Raw genomic sequence first — 23,831 nt, 5'->3', positions numbered from 1 at the left:
CTGAAGTCCGTCCGAATCATGTTAGCAATTGCCGCATACTATGATTATGAGATATGGCAAATGGACGTCAAAATGGCATTCCTTAACGGTTATCTTAAGGAAGAACTGTATATGATGCAGCCGGAAGGTTTTGTCGACCCTAAAAATGCTAACAAGGTATGCAAGCTCCAGCGATCCATTTATGGGCTGGTGCAAGCATCTCGGAGTTGGAACATTCGCTTTGATGAGATGATCAAAGCGTTTGGGTTTATGCAGACTTATGGAGAAGCCTGCGTTTACAAGAAAGTGAGTGGGAGCTCTGTAGCATTTCTCATATTATATGTAGATGACATACTTTTGATGGGAAATGATATAGAACTTTTGGACAGCATTAAGGCCTACTTGAATAAGAGTTTTTCAATGAAGGACCTTGGAGAAGCTGCTTATATATTAGGCATCAAGATCTATAGAGATAGATCAAGACGCCTCATAGGTCTTTCACAAAGCACATACCTTGATAAGATATTGAAGAAGTTCAATATGGATCAGTCTAAGAAGGGGTTCTTGCCTGTGTTGCAAGGTGTGAAATTGAGCTCAGCTCAATGTCCGACCACGGCAGAAGATATAGAAGAGATGAGTGTCATCCCTTATGCCTCAGCCATAGGGTCTATTATGTATGCCATGCTGTGTACCAGACCTGATGTAAACCTTGCCGTAAGTTTGGTAGGAAGGCACCAAAGTAATCCCAGCAAGGAACACTGGACAGCGGTCAAGAATATCCTGAAGTACCTGAAAAGGACTAAGGACATGTTTCTCGTTTATGGAGGTGACTTAGAGCTCGTCGTAAAGGGTTACGTCGACGCTAGCTTCGACACAGATCTGGATGACTCTAAGTCACAAACCGGATACGTGTATATGTTGAATGGTGGAGCAGTAAGCTGGTGCAGCTGCAAGCAGAGCGTCGTGGCGGGATCTACATGTGAAGCGGAGTACATGGCAGCCTCGGAGGCAGCGCATGAAGCAATTTGGGTGAAGGAGTTCATCAACGACCTAGGAGTCATACCCAATGCGTCGGGGCCGATCAAACTCTTCTGTGACAACACTGGAGCTATTGGACTTGCCAAGGAGCCCAGGTTTCACAAGAAGACCAGGCACATCAAGCGTCGCTTCAACTCCATTCGTGAAAATGTTCAAGATAGAGACATAGATATTTGTAAAGTACACACGGATCTGAATGTCCCAGATCCGTTGACTAAACCTCTCCCTAGGGAAAAACATGATCAATACCAGAACTCTATGGGTATTCGATTCATCACAATGTAACTAGATTATTGACTCTAGTGCAAGTGGGAGACTGTTGGAAATATGCCCTAGAGGCAATAATAAAAGGATTATTATTATATTTCTTTGTTCATGATAATTGTCTTTTATTCATGCTATAATTGTGTTATCCGGAAATCGTAATACATGTGTGAATATATAGACACCAACATGTCCCTAGTAAGCCTCTAGTTGACTAGCTCGTTGATCAACAGATAGTCATGGTTTCCTGACTATGGACATTGGATGTCATTGATAACGAGATCACATCATTAGAAGAATGATGTGATGGACAAGACCCAATCCTAAACATAGCACAAGATCGTATAGTTCGTTTGCTAGAGTTTTTCCAATGTCAAGTATCTTTTCCTTAGACCATGAGATCGTGTAACTCCCGGATACCGTAGGAGTGCTTTGGGTGTACCAAACGTCACAACGTAACTGGGTGACTATAAAGGTATACTACGGGTATCTACGAAAGTGTCCGTTGGGTTGACACGGATCAACACTGGGATTTGTCACTCCGTATGACGGAGAGGTATCTCTGGGCCCACTCGCTAATGCGTCATCATAATGAGCTCAAAAGTGACCAAGTGTTTGGTCACGGGATCATGCATTATGGTACGAGTAAAGTGACTTGCCGGTAACGAGATTGAACGAGGTATTGAGATACCGACGACCGAATCTCGGGCAAGTAACATACCGATTGACAAAGGGAATTGTATATGGGTTGCTTGAATCCTCGACGTCGTGGTTCATCCGATGAGATCATCGAGGAGCATGTGGGAGCCAACATGGGTATCTAGATCCCGCTGTTGGTTATTGGCCGGAGAGCCGTCTCGATCATGTCTACATGTCTCCCGAACCCGTAGGGTCTACACACTTAAGGTTTGGTGACGCTAGGGTTGTAGAGATATTAGTATGCAGTAATCCGAAAGTTGTTCGGAGTCCCGGATGAGATCCTGGACGTCACGAGGAGTTCCGGAATGGTCCGGAGGTGAAGAATTATATATAGGAAGTGCAGTTTCGGCCATCGGGACAGATTCGGGGTCACCGGTATTGTACCGGGACCACCGGATGGGTCCCGGGGGTCCACCGGGTGAGGCCATCCATCCCGGAGGGCCCCATGGGCTGAAGTGGGGAGGGGAACCAGCCCCTGGTGGGCTGGTGCGCCCCCCCTTGGGCCCCCCATGCGCCTAGGGTTGGGAACCCTAGGGGAGGGGGCGCCTCCACTTGCCTTGGGGGGTACTCCACCCCCTTGGCCGCCGCCCCCCTTAGGAGATCCCATCTCCTAGGGCCGGCGCACCCCCTAGGGGGCCTATATAAAGGGGGGGGGGAGGGAGGGCACCACACCCCAAGTCTTGGCGCCTCCCTCTCCCCTGCTACACCTCTCCCTCTCGCAGAAGCTCGGCGAAACCCTGCTGCGATCACTGCTGCATCCACCACCACGCCGTCGTACTGCTGGATCTCCGTCAACCTCTCATTCCCCCTTGCTGGATCAAGAAGGAGGAGACGTCATCTGCTCCGTACGTGTGTTGAACGCGGAGGTGCCGTCCGTTCGACACTTGGTCATCGGTGATTTGGATCACGGCGAGTATGACTCCATCATCCACGTTCTCTTGAACGCTTCCGCTCGCAATCTACAAGGGTATGTAGATGCACTCCCCTCTCGTTGCTAGAAGACTCCATAGATAGATCTTGGTGAAACGTAGAGAAAAAAATTGTTTTCTGCAACGTTCCCCAACAATATGATGACTTCGGAATATGCAAGAGTCAGTGGGAGTATCTTCCTGAATTGTTCATGTTAAAAGCATCATATTATACTCTTTTTCCCTTCATGAGTTTACTTTATAGGTTCTCATAAAGGTTTTTAATGAGGTAATATCAACACAAGACCAAATGTCATATTTTTTGAAAACCGGGGTTTTTAAGAAAGTATATACGACATACTTATTGTCCTTTAATTCTATGGATTTTTCTCATATTGAGTTAAACAGACAATAATCATTATATGTTGTGGCATTTTTCTCCTTATTTTTCCTACTGGGTTTGAAGGAGTTTTGGCAACATATCAAACACCTCTATCCTCATTTTTTTCCCATGGGGTTTTGAAGGAAACTTTATCAAGATGATGTCTGCTCACAAGATCAAGCATTGATTAAGGAGAGTGTTAGAATTAATTAACCATGTGTTAATTATGGGATTAATCCCTGCTTGTACTAACCACAGGCAGTTGTAAAACTGCCGTGTCGGTTCCTGCCGAACAGGCACCTCCTTTGAATAGACACCTTTTCCAATGGTGTCCTTTCCCTTGTATAAATAGCAGATGCCATCTAGTAAAGAAGATAGTTGATTCATTTTCCTCTCAACAAAAACGAAATAGTAGAGTGGAGAAAACCTTGCGCTATATTCTGCCGAATGGGAACGTGCGCTTTTGTTGTGATGTTGGGACTGGCTTATAAAATGGGATCGCTGTAGGCGACTAGGGCATCTAGCTCGCTACAGGCGACACATAGTGCCACTCTTTTGCTGCATGCAAAATATTCATACCATTCCAAAATATATCCATGACACTTTCAAAATATTCGTACATATTTAAAAAATGTTCATGAAAATTTTGAAAAATATTTATTTATCGTAAAAAATTGTCCACCAAACGTTTAAAAACGTTCAGTAGAAATTACAAAAATGATCATGACATTTTAGAAAAAAATGTTTACACGTTTGGAAAAAATGTTCTTGATGTTTTTAAAACATTGTATACAGCATAGAAAATGTTTACATAATTTTGAGAAAATGTTGCGTATCATCCAAAAAAATGTTGAGCATGTATTTATAAAATGTTTAGCACGTATTTGAGAATGTTCAAACTTATATTTGAAAAAATATTCATTATGCATTTGAAAAATGTTCAACGTGTATCAAAGAATGTTCCACATGCATAGAAAAAAATGTATAACATGTATTAAAAAAGTAAACATGTGTTTGAAAAAAGAAAGACAAACCAGAAATATCTCCGATGGCCTTAGGGCCATGGCTCCGTCACGGATCCCGTCCTTTGCCGGCAAGAGGGCTCTATTTTCAGATGTTCCTTCTATTTTATTATGGTTTGTGTCCTGCTCAGGAAGACAAAACGGCAACGGCTCCTTGAAGATGGAATAAGGTTCACCCCGCCCAGCCCATGTCCCGATGGTGTGTCTAGCATCGGCGGTGAGCGTGTGGAGGTGTGTCTTCGATAAATCTGTCCTTGATGGTTTTGCTCGGATCTGGTCATAGTTCGTCTACGTTCGCATGTCTTTAGGTTAAATCCTTCTGATATATGCTACTCTTCATCGACGGAGGTTTCTGTTTTGCGGCGTTGGTCCGACGGGGCCTTTGCACGACGACTTCTTGACTGTTTACTACAATAAGTTTCGCCCGGATCCAACGAGGGAGGGGCGATGATGGCGTCAGGTTTTCGGCTCGTTTCAGTGCTTGTAGTTGTCTCTAGGAGGTCTATGGATCTGAATGTATTTTTTTTCTATTTATGCTATTTGTTGTACTGTTATGATTGAACATAAATAGATTGGAAATTTTCCTGAAAAAAACTTAATAAAAACTGAAAATAAAAACACAGAAAAAGTAAAATGGAAAAGAAAAACTCCGCCTGGAACCTTCTAAAATTGGCCCAAACCAGAGATGGTTCCACGTTATTGGGCCGGCCCATCCTACAGCTCGCTTGAGGCGAAACATAGCTCTCGCGCTCCCTGCTGCCTCCTCTTCTTCCGAGCAAAGCAAAGCTTAGGGCCCGTTCGGAACCACTCCAGCTTCCAGCTTCATCAACTCCCTCAAGATTGTCTCAAAAAATAAATCAACTCCCTCAAGAAGCTGAGCCGAACGCGCTATCTCCACGGAGTTGAAATCTAGAAGCTGGAGGCGTCGTAGTGCAAAAACTGAGGAGAAGGAGAAGCTAGCCTTTCCCAGATCCCAGAAAACAGGGGAGGTGGAGTTGAGTGAAATTACAAAGCAATGCCACCGCCAAGTGAGTCGATCAAACCGGTACGAGGGAAACTGTGAAGAGCGAACATAACATTCACCAGCGAACCTGCCCCATGGGCTGAAAATAACTTCCACACTCACCAATCCGACTGGGCCTATAGCCCATGCCTCTTTCACAGCCACTTGGGCTCTCAGCCCGCTCCAAACCTCAGGCCAAATTGGCCTAATATATGGGCTACAACGCTGGAAGCTGGTACGACCAAGAAGCTGGCTTGCCAAACGAATTGCTGCTCCCATCGGAAGCTGGCTGCGGCTGGCTTCACGGGAAGCTGGCTATTCTGGGAAGCTGGACAAGATCCGAACGGGGCCTTACTCGCCGGAGCCATGGCCGCGCACCGTCGCTGGCCCGCTCCCCATCCCCTCCACGACTACCAAGGATAAAATAGCTGTAACACGAGGTGCTCGCCCTAGCTGACTTCCGTCGACGGACTCCACAAGGTCAGTCGGTTCCTCTTGGGGGGCATGAGATGGAGCACGCCCACCACCTGCTCGCGCAAATGCCCGCAAGCAGAACAGCTCAACAGTAGTTTCCAGTCGATCAAAGTAGTTTCTATAATGACCCGCCGGCGGCAAGTTTCCTGTTGCTCCTAAATTTGAATGCCTTGTCAGGTCAAGTTCAGATGTCCACCTTCCTCCCATCCAATCCCAGTGTCATCCGCACTTCAGCCGGAGCAAGGAGACAGTAATGCACCAAAGAAGATAGACATTGACGATGAGGAAGAGACAGGATTTAGACTTTTTTGGGCAATCGGCTTGGACACCGCTTGCATACAAAGTATCGGAGAACCAAGCACACCGTTTGCGTTCAAAGTACATACTGCGTCGATCTTGATCAGTAGTATCTGATCACACCGTAGGAGGATGGTTGAAGTTTCCTTGCTAAGATATTCTAATTGATAAATGCTTCCATTCGTCGATTGGGTTATCCTCATGGTGACACACAAGAGCTGCTTCGAGGCAAGCGTAGAACTATCTGCTTACTGTTTTGTGAGCCTGATCAGCAATCAACGTTTTGATAGGGAAAGGCAGCTAAGCAGCTTAAAGTGCTCTATGAGCACTCACATGCATGGACTCGTATCGAGAAAGTGAAAAACACAGTGTCATAGCAGCATTTTCAGTTCTCATCAATGTTTCCTGAAAGGTATCGTCCTGTATACCTCTGTTTTTCTCCTCAGTTTCTTTTTCCCCTTTTCTGGCTTAACTTGTGCATTATCCAGTAAAATACAACTATCAGGAGCATACTCTATCTCTTTTATACTGTATTCATCTAGAGCGATGCAGTAGTAAGTGCATGTGCATATGCAAAGATTAATCTTCTGAAACTAATGCTGCCTTTTTTTTAATGTTTGCAGGTTTGGCATGTCCATAATAAGAACATCAATACTCCAAACATGGCTATGTGGGGTCGTTCTTATTATCCTGATCGATACAAGGAAATACTCGACAGTCCATGATTTCCACATTGGTGACAGCAAACTGCTCCCTTGTGCCGGCACCCGCCGGTGCGAAGTACCAAGTCTTTCGGTATGCATAGTTCCACTCAATGTTGTTTGGGTCGACGATGTTTTAATTAACAGCGTCCTTCTTCCTGCTTGTGCATAATTACTTTATAAGCTAGCTACCTGCGTGCTAATCATGTTGTATAGACAACCCGCTACAAGGCAGTGCTGACAGTCAAGTATTTCCACATTGGTGACGTTCCATACCCAACTGCTCCCATTTGCTGACACCGGTGCCAAGTACCTACTCTTGCAGTGTGAATATGTTTTTTGGTTGGTTCAAATGAAGCATTGACCAATAATTGCTCCATTAATGTTTTTTTTACCAAGTCACAATACAAAAGATGCCTTTGATATTTGTCAATATATGGTTCACTTCCCCTTACCTGTGTATAATTTATAAACTAGTTGTTCTTGTTCATGTGCTAATCATGATGCACTGACAACCTTAAAAAAAGAAGAAGAGTTGGCCTAAATACTACGAACATGGAACATGATTGTTGAGTCATTCTTCTTATCCTCTGATTCATACCCAATACAAGCGGCTTTGCTAGCTACATCAACAGGCTATTACGGGGCTTGGCGCCCAGCCCCACCAGGTTAGAATAGGAGAGGGGGGGGGGGGGGGGGGGGGGGGAGGGGGGTAATTAGGAAGAGAAGGTTATTTATAGCCCAATTAAAAAAGGACAAGTCAGCTGATCCGTGAAGGTGTTGATCTAGCCCGTGTGTCTAGCATTTTGGCAATACAAGACACCACTACCAGTCAGGTGTTTCCTCTCTCTATACTAGCGGACATATACTGAATATATCGTCTCTGTTCAATAGTAGAGCTGCCTGCCATTGCCATGGAGGGGTGGCTAAGCCTGTGTTTCCTAGCCCTACTTACGCTCCTGGTGATTTGGCTTGTCAAGCTCTCGGTTGGCAAGAGCAAGCCGGCCAGGAAGCAGCTGCCTCCTGGGCCATGGACTCTCCCGATCATCGGCAGTCTCCACCACGTCGCCGGCGCCCTCCCACACCGCACGCTGATGCAGCTGTCTCGCCGGCATGGGCAGCTGATGCACCTCATGCTGGGCGAGGTCCCCGCGGTCGTCGTGTCCAGCCCTGAAGCGGCGGCACTGGTGATGAAGACCAACGACCTCGTGTTCGCGGGCCGGCCGTGCGGCGTGACGCTGGACATCTTCAGCAGCAGAGGCAGGGGCATCGCCTTTGCCCCCTACGGCGACCATCTGCGCCAGATGCGCAAGGTCTGCGTCATGGAGCTCCTCAGCTCCACGCAGGTGAAACGCATGGAGGGTATCAGGGCCGAGGAGGTTGGCTGCCTCCTCCGCGACATCACGGCCGCTGCCTCGACCGGCCACACCATCAACGTCAGCGAGAAGGTGATGGCGCTCAGCAATGACATGGTGACCAGGGCAGTTTTTGGCGGGAAGTTCTCACAGCAGGGCGAGTACCTCTGCGAGTTGGACAAGGCGTTTAAGCTGCTGGGCGGCTTCTGTCTCGTCGATCTCTTCCCATCGTCGAGGTTGGTAAGGTGGCTGAGCAATGGCGAGCGCCAGATGAAGAAGAGCTGTGGCCGTATGCAGCGCATCATTTCAGAGATCATCGATGAGCGCAAATCCGCACGAGCTGCTGGCGTTGGCGTCTCCGGCACTGACGACGAGGATCTGCTGGACGTGCTGCTCAGGCTGCAGAAGGATGACTCTTTGGAATTCCCTCTAACCACAGAGACTGTTTGCGCCGTCTTGTTTGTGAGTATTTCTCTTAATTTCAGGTATTGTTTTTTTTGTGGTGGGTACTCAAATGATTAGGTGGTGGTGGGTGGGTGGGGGCAGGGGTCAATATATTAGTGAAAGGCAGTCCGTTCCAAATAGGGTGAGGACATAGGCACATTTACACGCGAGGTTAGGTACAAATGCATTAATCTTATCTTTCGGTTTCTTCAACCGATGAGACATGAGACCACAGAGTTAATTCAGAGATGATGTTGTTGATCGTGGTACATCTGCGATTGTCAACATGGCGAAAAACCTTCGCGTTCCGAGCATCCCAATTATTCCAAAGGATGATTAGGAATACGGACAACTAAGTAGAGTCTTCTAGTTCTTGTTAGAGTAGGGTAGTTCCAAAGATAGTCGATGGCATCCCCTTGAGAAATGCCGATGAGTTGCCACTCTAATAACAAGGGGACGGAATCTTCTGAATGGTAACCGCAAGATGGGCAGGTGGTCTCGTTGGCAATGTGCTTGTGAACCATATTTGCTTTAGATTTTAGGCTATTCTGGCATAGGAGCCAATCAAAGATCTTGGGCTTCTTTTGGACGCTGGAACACCAAATGTAATCGCATTAGTGTCTTTATGTTCATCGCAGTGAATGATTTTGTAGGCATGCTTAGTGGAGAAGGGTAGCCCTCCATTGATGTCACATTCCTTGTCCTCCTAGATCTAAAAGTCTTGAACAAAGACAATAAGTCATGCATGCACCTCAAAGACACAACCTGGGTTAGGTGGTTTCACAGGTTAGACAACAGGATTGTCATATGGGTTCTGCTAGGATGTTGATGTAGTTTTACTGCAGAGACTAGATCTATTATCTTCATGTATTAACTAGCACGGTGGCCCTCGCAAATGCGATGACAACATCTTATTGCCTCGAAAGTGTTGAGTATTTATTTTATCTCACCCAGACTTTTCTACTCTTATTTACCCCTTTATTGCATAGTATATTTTAGACGTTGATACATTTCTGTTGGTGTATCTTTAACCTTTATTTTGAATGATTATATGATAATTTAACAAAAATAGAAATATATTCTGCTGTTAGTATAGAAAGAATAGAACAGATGTAGTGCCTATTTAGAAAAGAAAGCGCACCACATGGTTAGTATGCCCCAACTGTCCATATTCCTGAGTGATGAGTGTACTAACCATCGTCTGTAGTGTCTACATTTAATTGGTGACATGTTACTATATTAGTCTTCACAGACAAACACTTAAATTATTCATACGATTAGAGGTAGCTTTTTGAAGTATTCATATATTACTTTATATAGGGAGATGTTTGATTGTGCTTTGTACGACAGGATATGTTTGCAGGTGCCACGGAGACCACATCAACTACTTTGGCGTGGGCTATGTCAGAGCTTGGGCGGAGTCCTGAAATCATGGCTAAGGCACAACAAGAAGTATGGGAGGTTCTTGGTGAAGGCCGATCTGTCATTACTAATAACGACCTCGGTAAACTCCACTACATGCAGATGGTCATCAAGGAAACCCTTAGGTTGCATCCACCAATTTCTCTAATCCCACGATCAGCTAGAGAGGATTGCACAGTTATGGGGTATGACATCCCTAAAGGCACCAATATATACATTAATGCCGTTGCAATTTCTCAAGATCCGAAAAACTGGGACAACCCTAGAGAGTTTAGGCCAGAGAGGTTTGGGAACATCAACTTAAATTACAATGGAACATACTTTGAATTCATTCCCTTTGGAGCTGGGCGACGGCAGTGCCCCGGGATCCAGTTTGGCTCGTCGGTCATGGAGATGGCATTAACAAACTTTCTATATCACTTCAACTGGAGACTTCCTGATGGTTCTAGCCTTGTTTCGTTTGATATGTCCGAGAAGTTTGGGTTGGCTGTAAGCAGAAGGTATGACCTGCAACTCAGAGCTATTCCACATGTGTGGTCCAAGATGTCGAAGTGAAGCACAGAGCTTGTATATACACGTGACAACGCATGTTCATGTACCTGCACTTTCAGCGCATGTCTTTTTTGCAATGTATGGTTGTTCCCTTATGCAATGGAATATGAGAAGTTGGGTTAAAAACGAATAAGAAAATCTTATTGCAAACATGGTATTGCATCTACTGTATGTACTACTAGTGCACAACAGAAGATTTTACGTCGTTGTACATAGTTATACAAACTTTGTAATAACACATGACTATTAATTAAGTATGATCTGTGGATCAGAAACATATGTGCTTTATGTGATTTGCTATCAGTGGATATGAACATATATGTTGTCTCGAAAGTAGTCTCATGGAGCTCAAGTTGCCTGATCCGAAGTTCTTGGCATTTACCCGTCCAGGGCAAGGATCCTATATATGATAATCTTTGGGCAAACAACATACTTGACTGCTCATCCAATTATTGAAGCATGAAAAAGGTAGATAGAATTGATTTTCATTTATTTTGTGAGTGCACTATGAACAAGGCATTGGAGGCTCGCTTTTTATCCAACCAATGACCAGATAGCATACGTACTCCGTCCACTCCATATTAAATGTCGCTGATTTAGTACAAAGTTTACTAAGTCAGCGACACTCAACATGTAACGGAGGGAGTATTTGCAAAGGATCTACTAGAGCTACCTTTTCACTAGTAAGACTCTGTTTGTGGTTGCTATAATTTCTTATAAAACATATTTATTTATTTCATACGAATATTTTTGCTAGTTGAAAGACTCTTCAGTTAAATATGATAACAAAATATAACTCAAACTATTCAACATTCTTTAAAATTACCAGATTCTACAGTACACCACAGGACAGTTCAGAGTCTATCAAATAACATCAACCTTCGGGATATACCATCTGAAATTGAGTTGTCATGTTAAAAGTCACTAGATAGAAATTTTCCAATAGTTTTAGTTACAGTACGGTAATCTTTCTCTTGAAATAGGCTCTTGCCCCGCTGGTCTCAAGCTTGGGAGCAAACAAAAACTTCATAAACCCTCATCTTATCAATGTGGTTATTTGTATGGCATAACTTCCCAATATCGAATTGGTTCATGATAATTCTGCAAGAAACATCGGCACCTCACTTGCCGTCATGTGGGTGGAGAGGGGAGGCATGGTCCACACTCTTCGCCCTGGTAGTAGTAGCAAGAGGAGGAATAGGAGGAGGAGGATGAGAGGCCTTTCCGCTCCTCTTTGAGCCGTTGGAAATTTAGCATCCACTTGGACCTCTTTTTTTAATTCCTACGCACGTACAATGAGACTAAAATTCTTAGTGTTATAGTAAAATTCTAACTACACATTTTCATGTGATCCCTCGAAACAGGCTCTTGCCCTGCACTGCCGCACACATGGCCATGTTTATTAAAATTCCTGTGAACCAAATACAAAAGTTGGTAGAATTCCTATGTTAACCAATCCTTAATTTTTCACAAGCATTCCTATCATATTCCTGTGTTTTTCTTATTCTTATATATAGTTTTTAGAATCCTGCGAACCAAAGAAGGCCTACATGGAAATCTTTAGTAAAAAATACTATAGGGTTTGATCTTGCGAATCAAACGATCAACGTAGGAAAAATTACTAACGATTTCAATCCTTCGAAATTCTTATAAAGTACTTCGAAACAAAGTTTCTCTCAGAAGGTGCCACTCTAGGAAAGTTGTTGTAGGAGCCTTCACCGCTACCTTGGCCTTATCGCTGGTATTGGTTGCAAAGGTAGCCATGCCGGCCTTCATCACACTGAAATTCCACGACCCACTGGTCCTAGGCGACCCAAGCGACATAAACTGGGTTCTGAACCTTCTCGATGGTCTTGTCCACCTTAAGGCCGCGATTGGTTCGGCGTTTTCTAGCCCAAAACAATTGTATTAGTCGGAGACGTAAAAATAACCAGTTGAATCCTGAAATCACGCTTGGTTCACCGTGTGCGTTTTATTTTCTGGTTATTTTGGCAATGTTATAGTCAAAAACTTTTACAGACCAAGCGATGGGTGTAATTGCATTCACCGGTTTTATACTCATGCAATACAGCTGGGAAAACGAAAAGAGTTTCCAAGTGGGGCCTTAGCCTCCTCTAGTGGTGCTGCCCACGACCCGTTAAGGAAGGTCACGGGCAAGCCACCCTGGATCGGCGGCAACACTTGAGCTTTCCATGGGAGGAAATTCTTCGAGGTTAGTTTTTCTCCGATCTGAACATGGGAAAGAGAGATGCCAGAGCAGAGGAGGATTGCAACGTGTTTAGCTCTAATTTAGATGTAGATCGTTGAAGCGTATGCCTGCCAGCAAGGACGCATTCGTGTTTGTAAGGGTGTGCAGCCAACAGAAAGATTACAAAGAGATTACATCATTGGGATACGATGGTTTGAGAGTTGATCTCTATGATATTAATAGTCTACATGACAACATAAATATAAGATCAAGCTTAACCATAAGAGAATACAACTCACGCACGTGCCACAATACATGGATTATATTTCAATATTACTAAGGACAACTCATGGTTCATCATGACTTGCTCCATTACACGTTTGACACTGAAGGAAGTGAGCATGGACCAAACTTGAGAGGTATGACAATGACCGACCAGCCCTGAGAGGCAGCGATGACTGAGGCTTAGATAGTACGGTTTAGGTTTGGGTGTTGAGGGTGCCATTGGTGCCGGGGCAGCCAGGCAGGGGGGGCTCTAGAGAGAACCTTATCCGACCGACATGGCACACGATGGCTGCTAAAGCCGCTAGCATATTTTCGTGGCTAGATGTTGATAAAAAAGGGTAGGTCCCTTCACAAGTTCAACATTTCCTCATAGCTCGCTTCTAGTTTGATTGTACTAAATTTCAGTTACCGAACTTCAGTGAATTTTAGTGATTTTGATTTGCTTTCCAGGCAAAGGGCCAACGCATTCTCTTAAAATTCTTTTATTTGGAAAATATTATGTCTCTTTGAAGGGTTATGTTTATAGTCGGCCATGTAAAGTATTTTTGGAAGCGTAGAACCCTTTGTCTTGGGCCGCGTGTATATATTGAGGCAAAGCCTTGGTAGGCAAGTTACAGAGAGGATCGAACACGAGAGGAGATCGAGAGAGGAGGAGGAGATCGACCAGGAGAGGTCGTTACATGAGATAAACGGGATAAGGAGAAGAAGAGATAGATACAAGTTTAAACACCTCTCCTATCCCTATACAACAATTCTAACACTCCCCCTCAATCTAAACCTCAAGCCTTGATAAGGTTGAGATTGTACTTGAACTTATCCAATCTTCTCTCAGTCAATGGTTTAGTGAACCCATCTGCAAGTTGATCCCCTGTAGGAATGAATCGTATCTCAAGTAGCTTTCGAGCTACTCTCTCTGACAAAATGAAAGTCCACCTCAATGTGTTTTGTTCGTGCATGGAAGACAGGATTTGCTGAAAGATAAGTTGCACCAATATTGTCACACCATAACCGTGCAGCCTTCGGAGCTTTAATTCCAAGCTCATAGAGTAATGTTTGTATCCACATTACTTCAGCCGTGGCATTTGCTAATGACTTATATTCAGCCTCTGTACTTGATCGTGAGACAGTAGCTTGCTTCCTTGCACTCCATGATACAAGATTAGATCCCAGAAACACAGCAAAACCACCAGTAGATCTTCTATCATCAGCACACCCTGCCCAGTCTGCATCAGAATATGCAGTAACAAGCAAGGAAGAGGACTTGACAATCTGAAGTCCAAGCCCCTGAGAATACTGAAGATACCTTAGGATTCTCTTAACTGCTGTCCAATGAGTAGTTCTAGGCGCATGCAAATATTGACATACCTTATTCACAGAGTAAGAAATATCTGGACGTGTAAGTGTTAAATATTGCAAAGCACCAACAACACTTCTATAATTTGTTGCATCTTCTGGGCCAAGAACTTCTCCACTATCAACTGTAAGTTTCTTTGAGGTGGAAATCGGTGTGCTAACTGGTTTGCAATTCTCCAATCCCACCCTCTTAAGAACATCAGCTGTATATTTTTCCTGTGAGAGCAGTATGCCATCTCTGACTTGCTTTACTTCTATACCAAGAAAATAGTGAAGGTCACCTAGATCCTTGAGAGCAAATTCAAGTTTTAAATCCTTAAGCAAACAAGTTGTGGCCTCTTGACTTGAACTAGCAACAATTATATCATCAACATAAACAAGCACAAACTGAAGGAAATATGCCCTAGAGGCAATAATAAAGTTATTATTTATTTCCTTATAATCATGATAAATGTTTATTATTCATGCTAGAATTGTATTAACCGGAAACATAATACATGTGTGAATACATAGACAAACAAAGTGTCGCTAGTATGCCTCTACTTGACTAGCTCGTTAATCAAAGATGGTTATGTTTCCTAACCATGAACAATGAGTTGTTATTTGATTAACGGGATCACATCATTAAGAGAATGATCTGATTGACATGACCCATTCCATTAGCTTAGCACCCGATCGTTTAGTATGTTGCTATTGCTTTATTCATGACTTATACATGTTCCTATAACTATGAGATTATGCAACTCCCGTTTACCGGAGGAACACTTTGGGTACTACCAAACGTCACAACGTAACTGGGTGATTATAAAGGAGTACTACAGGTGTCTCCAAAGGTACATGTTGGGTTGGCGTATTTCGAGATTAGGTTTGTCACTCCGATTGTCGGAGAGGTATCTCTGGGCCCTCTCGATAATGCACATCACTTAAGCCTTGCAAGCATTGCAACTAAATGAGTTAGTTGCGGGATGATGTATTACAGAACGAGTAAAGAGACTTGCCGGTAACGAGATTGAACTAGGTATTGAAATACCGACGATCGAATCTCGAGCAAGTAACATACCGATGACAAAGGGAACAACGTATGTTGTTATGCGGTCTCACCGATAAAGATCTTCGTAGAATATGTAGGAGCCAATATGGGCATCCAGGTCCCGCTATTGGTCATTGACCGGAGACGTGTCTCGGTCATGTCTACATTGTTCTCGAACCCGTAGGGTCCGCACGCTTAAGGTTACGATGACAGTTATATTATGAGTTTACGCATTTTGATGTACCGAAGGTTGTTCGGAGTCCCAGATGTGATCACGGACATGACAAGGAGTCTCGAAATGGTCGAGATATAAAGATTGATATATTGGAAGCCTATATTTGGACATCGGAAGTGTTCCGGGTGAAATCGGGATTTTACCGGAGTACCGGGAGGTTACCGGAATCCCCCGGGAACCATATGGGCCTTAATGGGCCTTAGTGGAAAGGAGAAAGGGGCAGCCCAAGGTGGCCGCGCGCCTCCCCCCTTCCCCTAGTCCTATTAGGACTAGGAGAGGTGGCCGGCCCCCCTCTCTCTCTTTCCCCTCGGGGAATCCTAGTCCAACTAGGATTGGGGGGGGGGGGGAGTCCTACAACCGGGAGGAGTAGGACTCCTCCTGCGCCCTCCTCCTAGCCGGCGGCCCCCTCCCCCTTGGCTCCTTTATATACTGAGGCAGAGGCACCCCAGAAACACACAAGTTGATCCACGTGATCTATTCCTTAGCCGTGTGCGGTGCCCCCAGCCACCATAGTCCTCGATAATACTGTAGCGGAGTTTAGGCGAAGCCCTGCTGCTGTGGTACATCAAGATCGTCACGACGCCGTCGTGCTGACGGAACTCTTCCCCGACACTTTGCTGGATCGGAGTCCGGGGATCGTCATCGAGCTGAACGTGTGCTCGAACTCGGAGGTGCCGTAGTTTCGGTGCTTGATCGGTTGGATCGTGAAGACGTACGACTACTTCCTCTTCGTTGTGTCAACGCTTCCGCAGTCAGTCTGCGTGGGTACGTAGACAACACTCTCCCCACTCGTTGCTATGCATCACATGATCTTGCGTGTGCGTAGGAATTTTTTTGAAATTACTACGAAACCCAACAGTGGCATCCGAGCCTAGGTTATTTATGTTGATGTTATATGCACGAGTAGAACACAAGTAAGTTGTGGGCGATATAAGTCATACTGCCTACCAGCATGTCATACTTTGGTTCGGCGGCATTGTTGGACGAGACGACCCGGACCAACATTACGCGTACCCTTATGCGAGACCGGTTCCCCCGACGTGCTTTGCACATAGGTGGCTTGCGGGCGACTGTCTCTCCAACTTTAGTTGAACCGAGTATGGCTACGCCCGGTCCTTGCGAAGGTTAAAACGGAGTCTATTTGACAAACTATCGTTGTGGTTTTGATGCGTAGGTGAGATTGGTTCTTGCTTAAGCCCGTAGCAGCCACGTAAAACTTGCAACAACAAAGTAGAGGACGTCTAACTTGTTTTTGCAGGGCATGTTGTGATGTGATATGGTCAAGACATGATGCTGAATTTTATTGTATGAGATGATCATGTTTTGTAACCGAGTTATCGGCAACTGGCAGGAGCCTTATGGTTGTCGTTTTATTGTATGCAATGCAATCGCGATGTAATGCTTTACTTTTATCACTAAGCAGTAGCGATAGTCGTAGAAGCACAAGCTTGGCGGGATGACAACGATGCTACGATGGAGATCAAGGTGTCACGCCGGTGACGATGGTGATCACGACGGTGCTTCGGAGATGGAGATCACAAGCACAAGATGATGATGGCCATATCATATCACTTATATTGATTGCATGTGATGTTTATCCTTTTATGCATCTAATCTTGCTTTGATTGACGGTAGCATTATAAGATGATCTCTCACTAAATTATCAAGAAGTGTTCTCCCTGAGTATGCACCGTTGCAAAAGTTCTTCGTGCTGAGACACCACGTGATGATCGGGTGTGATAGGTTCTATGTTCAAATACAACGGGTGCAAAACAGTTGCACACGTGGAATACTCAGGTTATACATGACGAGTCAAGCATATACAGATATGGCCTCGGAACACGGAGACCAAAAGGTCGAGCGTGAATCATATAGTATATATGATCAACATAACGATGTTCACCATTGAAAACTACTCCATCTCACGTGATGATCGGTTATGGTTTAGTTGATTTGGATCACGTAATCACTTAGAAGATTAGAGGGATGTCTATCTAATGGGAGTTCTTTAATTAATTTGATCAACTGAACTTAAATTTATCATGAAACTTAGTACCTGATTAGTATCTTGCTTGTTTATGTTTGATTGTAGATAGATGGCTCGTGCTGTTGTTCCGTTGAATTTTAATGCGTTCCTTGAGAAAGCAAAGTTGAAAGATGATGGTAGCAATTACACGGACTGGGTCCGTAACTTGAGGATTATCCTCATTGCTACACAGAAGAACTACGTCCTGGAAGCACCGCTGGGTGCCAGGCCTGCTGTAGGAGCAACGCCGGATGTTATGTACGTCTGGCAGAGCAAAGCTGATGACTACTCAATAGTTCAGTGTGCCATGCTTTACGGCTTAGAATCGGGACTTCAACGACGTTTTGAACGTCATGGAGCATATGAGATGTTCCAGGAGTTGAAGTTAATATTTCAAGCAAATGCCCGGATTGAGAGATATGAAGTCTCCAATAAGTTCTATAGCTGCAAGATGGAGGAGAACAGTTCTGTCAGTGAGCATATACTCAAAATGTCTGGGTATAATAATCACTTGATTCAATTGGGAGTTAATCTTCCAGATGATTGCGTCATTGACAGAATTCTTCAATCACTGCCACCAAGCTACAAGAGCTTCGTGATGAACTATAATATGCAAGGGATGAACAAGACTATTCCCGAGCTCTTCGCGATGCTGAAAGCTGCGGAGGTAGAAATCAAGAAGGAGCATCAAGTGTTGATGGTCAACAAGACCACTAGTTTCAAGAAAAAGGGCAAAGGGAAGAAGAAGGGGAACTTCAAAAAGAACGGCAAGCAAGTTGCTACTCAAGAGAAGAAACCCAAACCTGGACCTAAGCCTGAAACTAAGTGCTTCTATTGCAAGCAGACTGGTCACTGGAAGCGGAACTGCCCCAAGTATTTGGCGGATAAGAAGGATGGCAAGGTGAACAAAGGTATATGTGATATACATGTTATTGATGTGTACCTTACTAATGCTCGCAGTAGCACCTGGGTATTTGATACTGGTTCTGTTGCTAATATTTGCAACTCAAAACAGGGACTACGGATTAAGCGAACACTGGCAAAGGACGAGGTGACGATGCGCGTGGGAAACGGTTCCAAAGTCGATGTGATCGCAGTCGGCACACTACCTCTACATCTACCTTCGGGATTAGTGTTAGACCTAAATAATTGTTATTTGGTGTCAGCATTAAGCATGAACATTATATCTGGATCTTGTTTGATGCGAGACGGTTATTCATTTAAATCAGAGAATAATGGTTGTTCTATTTATATGAGTAATATCTTTTATGGTCATGCACCCTTGAAGAGTGGTCTATTCTTGTTGAATCTCGATAGTAGTAACACACATATTCATAATGTTGAAGCCAAAAGATGCAGAGTTGATAATGAGAGTGCAACTTATTTGTGGCACTGCCGTTTAGGTCATATCGGTGTAAAGCGCATGAAGAAACTCCATTCTGATGGACTTTTGGAACCACTTGATTATGAATCACTTGGTACTTGCGAACCGTGCCTCATGGACAAGATGACCAAAACGCCGTTCTCCGGTACTATGGAGAGAGCAACAGATTTGTTGGAAATCATACATACAGATGTATGTGGTCCAATGAATATTGAGGCTCGTGGCGGATATCGTTATTTTCTCAGCTTCACAGATGATTTAAGCAGATATGGGTATATCTACTTAATGAAACATAAGTCTGAAACATTTGAAAAGTTCAAGGAATTTCAGAGTGAAGTTGAAAATCATCGTAACAGGAAAATAAAGTTTCTACGATCTGATCGTGGAGGAGAATATTTGAGTTACGAGTTTGGTGTACATTTGAAAAATTGTGGAATAGTTTCGCAACTCACGCCACCCGGAACACCTCAGCGTAATGGTGTGTCCGAACGTCGTAATCGTACTTTACTGGATATGGTGCGATCTATGATGTCTCTTACTGATTTACCGCTATCGTTTTGGGGATACGCTCTAGAGACGACCGCATTCACGTTAAATAGGGCACCATCAAAATCCGTTGAGACGACGCCTTATGAACTGTGGTTTGGCAAGAAACCAAAGTTGTCGTTTCTGAAAGTTTGGGGCTGCGATGCTTATGTGAAAAAGCTTCAACCTGATAAGCTCGAACCCAAATCGGAGAAATGTGTCTTCATAGGATATCTAAAGGAAACTATTGGATACACCTTCTATCACAGATCCGAAGGCAAGACTTTTGTTGCTAAATTCGGAAACTTTCCGGAAAAGGAGTTTCTCTCGAAAGAAGTGAGTGGGAGGAAAGTAGAACTTGATGAGGTAACTGTACCTACTCCCTTATTGGAAAGTAGTACATCACAGAAAACTATTTCTATGACACCTACACCAGTTAGTGAGGAAGCTAATGATGATGATCATGCAACTTCAGAACAAGATACTACTGAACCTCGTAGATCAACCAGAGTAAGATCCGCACCAGAGTGGTACGGTAATCCCGTTCTGGAAGTCATGCTACTAGAGCATGATGAACCTGCGAACTATGAAGAAGCGATGGTGAGCCCAGATTCCGCAAAGTGGCTTGAAGCCATGAAATCTGAGATGGGATCCATGTATGAGAACAAAGTATGGACTTTGGTTGACTTGCCCGATGATCGGCAAGAAATTGAGAATAAATGGATCTTCAAGAAGAAGACTGACGCTGACGGTAATATTACTGTCTACAAAGCTCGACTTGTCGCGAAAGGTTTTCGGCAAGTTCAAGGGATTGACTACGATGAGACCTCACCCGTAGCGATGCTTAAGTCTGTCCAAATCATGTTAGCAATTGCCGCATTTTATGATTATGAAATTTGGCAGATGGATGTCAAAACTGCATTCCTGAATGGATTTCTGGAAGAAGAGTTGTATATGATGCAACCAGAAGGTTTTGTCGATCCAAAGGGAGCTAACAAAGTGTGCAAGCTCCAGCGATCCATTTATGGTCTGGTGCAAGCCTCTCGGAGTTGGAATAAACGTTTTGATAGTGTGATCAAAGCATTTGGTTTTATACAGACTTTTGGAGAAGCCTGTATTTACAAGAAAGTGAGTGGATGACATATTGTTAATTGGAAATGATATAGAATTTCTGGATAGCATAAAAGGATACTTGAATAAGAGTTTTTCAATGAAAGACCTCGGTGAAGCCGCTTACATATTAGGCATTAAGATCTATAGAGATAGATCAAGACGCTTAATTGGACTTTCACAAACAACATACCTTGACAAAATTTTGAAGAAGTTCAAAATGGATCAAGCAAAGAAAGGATTCTTACCTGTGTTACAAGGTGTGAAATTGAGTAAGACTCAATGCCCGACCACTACAGAAGATAGAGAGAATATGAAAGATGTTCCCTATGCATCAGGATAGGATCTATCATGTATGCAATGCTGTGTACCAGACCTGATGTGTGCCTTGCTATAAGTCTAGCAGGGAGGTACCAAAGTAATCCAGGAGTGGATCACTGGACAGCGGTCAAGAACATCCTGAAATACCTGAAAAGGACTAAGGATATGCTTCTCGTATATGGAGGTGACAAAGAGCTCGTCGTAAAAGGTTACGTTGATGCAAGCTTTGACACTGATCCGGACGATTCTAAATCGCAAACCGGATACGTGTTTACATTAAACGGTGGAGCTGTCAGTTGGTGCAGTTCTAAACAAAGCGTTGTAGCGGGATCTACATGTGAAGCGGAGTACATAGCTGCTTCGGAAGCAGCAAATGAAGGAGTCTGGATGAAGGAGTTCATATCCGATCTAGGTGTCATACCTAGTGCATCGGGTCCAATGAAAATCTTTTGTGACAATACTGGTGCAATTGCCTTGGCAAAGGAATCCAGATTTCACAAGAGAACCAAGCACATCAAGAGACGCTTCAATTCCATCCGGGATCTAGTCCAGGTGGGAGACATAGAGATTTGCAAGATACATACGGATCTGAATGTTGCAGACCCATTGACTAAGCCTCTTCCACGAGCAAAACATGATCAGAACCAAGGCTCCATGGGTGTTAGAATCATTACGGTATAATCTAGATTATTGACTCTAGTGCAAGTGGGAGACTGAAGGAAATATGCCCTAGAGGCAATAATAAAGTTATTATTTATTTCCTTATAATCATGATAAATGTTTATTATTCATGCTAGAATTGTATTAACCGGAAACATAATACATGTGTGAATACATAGACAAACAAAGTGTCGCTAGTATGCCTCTACTTGACTAGCTCGTTAATCAAAGATGGTTATGTTTCCTAACCATGAACAATTAGTTGTTATTTGATTAACGGGATCACATCATTAAGAGAATGATCTGATTGACATGACCCATTCCATTAGCTTAGCACCCAATCGTTTAGTATGTTGCTATTGCTTTCTTCATGACTTATACATGTTCCTATAACTATGAGATTATGCAACTCCCGTTTACCGGAGGAACACTTTGGGTACTACCAAACGTCACAACGTAACTGGGTGATTATAAAGGAGTACTACAGGTGTCTCCAAAGGTACATGTTGGGTTGGCGTATTTCGAGATTAGGTTTTGTCACTCCGATTGTCGGAGAGGTATCTCTGGGCCCTCTCGGTAATGCACATCACTTAAGCCTTGCAAGCATTGCAACTAAATGAGTTAGTTGCGGGATGATGTATTACAGAACGAGTAAAGAGACTTGCCGGTAACGAGATTGAACTAGGTATTGAAATACCGACGATTGAATCTCGGGCAAGTAACATACCGATGACAAAGGGAACAACGTATGTTGTTATGCGGTCTGACCGATAAAGATCTTCGTAGAATATGTAGGAGCCAATATGGGCATCCAGGTCCCGCTATTGGTTATTGACCGGAGACGTGTCTCGGTCATGTCTACATTGTTCTCGAACCCGTAGGGTCCGCACGCTTAAGGTTACGATGACAGTTATATTATGAGTTTATGCAGTTTGATGTACCGAAGGTTGTTCGGAGTCCCGGATGTGATCACGGACATGACGAGGAGTCTCGAAATGGTCGAGATATAAAGATTGATATATTGGAAGCCTATATTTGGACATCGGAAGTGTTCCCGGTGAAATCGGGATTTTACCGGAGTACCGGGAGGTTACCGTAACCCCCCGGGAACCATATGGCCCTTAATGGGCCTTAGTGGAAAGGAGAAAGGGGCAGCCCAAGGTGGTCGCACGCCTCCCCCTTCCCCTAGTCCTATTAGGACTAGGAGAGGTGGCCGGCCCCCTCTCTCTCTTTCCCCTCGGGGAATCCTAGTCCAACAAGGATTGGGGGGGCGTCCTACTCCCGGGAGGAGTAGGAATCCTCCTGCGCCCTCCTCCTGGCTGGCGGCCCACTCCCCCTTGGCTCCTTTATATACTGAGGCAGAGGCACCCCAGAAACACACAAGTTGATCAACGTGATCTTTTCCTTAGCCGTGTGCGGTGCCCCCAGCCACCATAGTCCTCGATAATACTGTAGCGGAGTTTAGGCGAAGCCCTACTGCTGTGGTACATCAAGATCGTCACCACGCCGTCGTGCTGACGGAACTCTTCCCCGACACTTTGCTGGATCGGAGTCCGGGGATCGTCTTCGAGCTGAACGTGTGCTCGAACTCGGAGGTGCCGTAGTTTCGATGCTTGATCGGTTGGATCGTGAAGATGTACGACTACTTCCTCTTCGTTGTGTCAACGCTTCCGCAGTCGGTCTGCATGGGTACGTAGACAACACTCTCCCCACTCGTTGCTATGCATCACATGATCTTGCGTGTGCGTAGGAATTTTTTTGAAATTACTACGAAACCCAACACAAACACAGTGATATTGCCTTTGCTATGAAAGAACAAAGATGTATATGCTTTGGATGGTATGAACCCAAGATGTTGTAACTACATGCTTAACCTAGAATACCATGCTCTTGGAGCCTGCTTAAGTCCATATAATGCTTTATCCAACTTACATACATAATGTGGTGTGCTATGATTTTCATAACCTGGTGGTTGCCGCATGAACACTTCTTCCTCAAGAACACCATGAAGAAACGTGTTCTGAACATCTAGCTGTCGTAAGCTCCATCCTCTAGAAATAGCAATGGATAAAACAAGGCGAATGGTAGTTGCTTTAACCACAGGACTAAAGGTGTCATCATAATCAATACCAACCTTTGCTTAAAACCTTTTGCAACCACCCTTGCCTTGTACC

General features: G+C 44.2%; 1 protein-coding gene across 1 annotated transcript; it reads left to right on the top strand.

The window, feature by feature from the left end:
* The first annotated feature begins 7,505 nt into the window (after positions 1-7,505).
* On the top strand, positions 7,506-10,692 carry LOC125513718 (zealexin A1 synthase-like). The gene is made up of 2 exons (XM_087544406.1): positions 7,506-8,584; positions 9,917-10,692. The coding sequence occupies exons 1-2, from the start codon at positions 7,682-7,684 to the stop codon at positions 10,541-10,543; spliced, it is 1,530 nt and encodes a 509-aa protein (XP_087400532.1). The 5' UTR covers positions 7,506-7,681; the 3' UTR covers positions 10,544-10,692.
* Positions 10,693-23,831: the final 13,139 nt, after the last annotated feature.

Source organism: Triticum urartu, chromosome 1A (genome assembly GCF_056163025.1).
Source record: "Triticum urartu cultivar PI428250 chromosome 1A, HENAU_Tu73, whole genome shotgun sequence".
NCBI classification, from domain to species: Eukaryota; Viridiplantae; Streptophyta; class Magnoliopsida; order Poales; family Poaceae; genus Triticum; species Triticum urartu.
This window is presented reverse-complemented; position numbering and strand designations above follow the sequence as displayed.

Coding starts and splice junctions, on each gene's coding strand:
- LOC125513718 (XM_087544406.1), top strand. CDS start 7,682: ATGGAGGGGTGGCTAAGCCTGTGTTTCCTAGCCCTACTTACGCTCCTG. Junction 8,585..9,916: donor CTGTTTGCGCCGTCTTGTTT/GTGAGTATTTCT, acceptor TTTGTACGACAG/GATATGTTTGCAGGTGCCAC.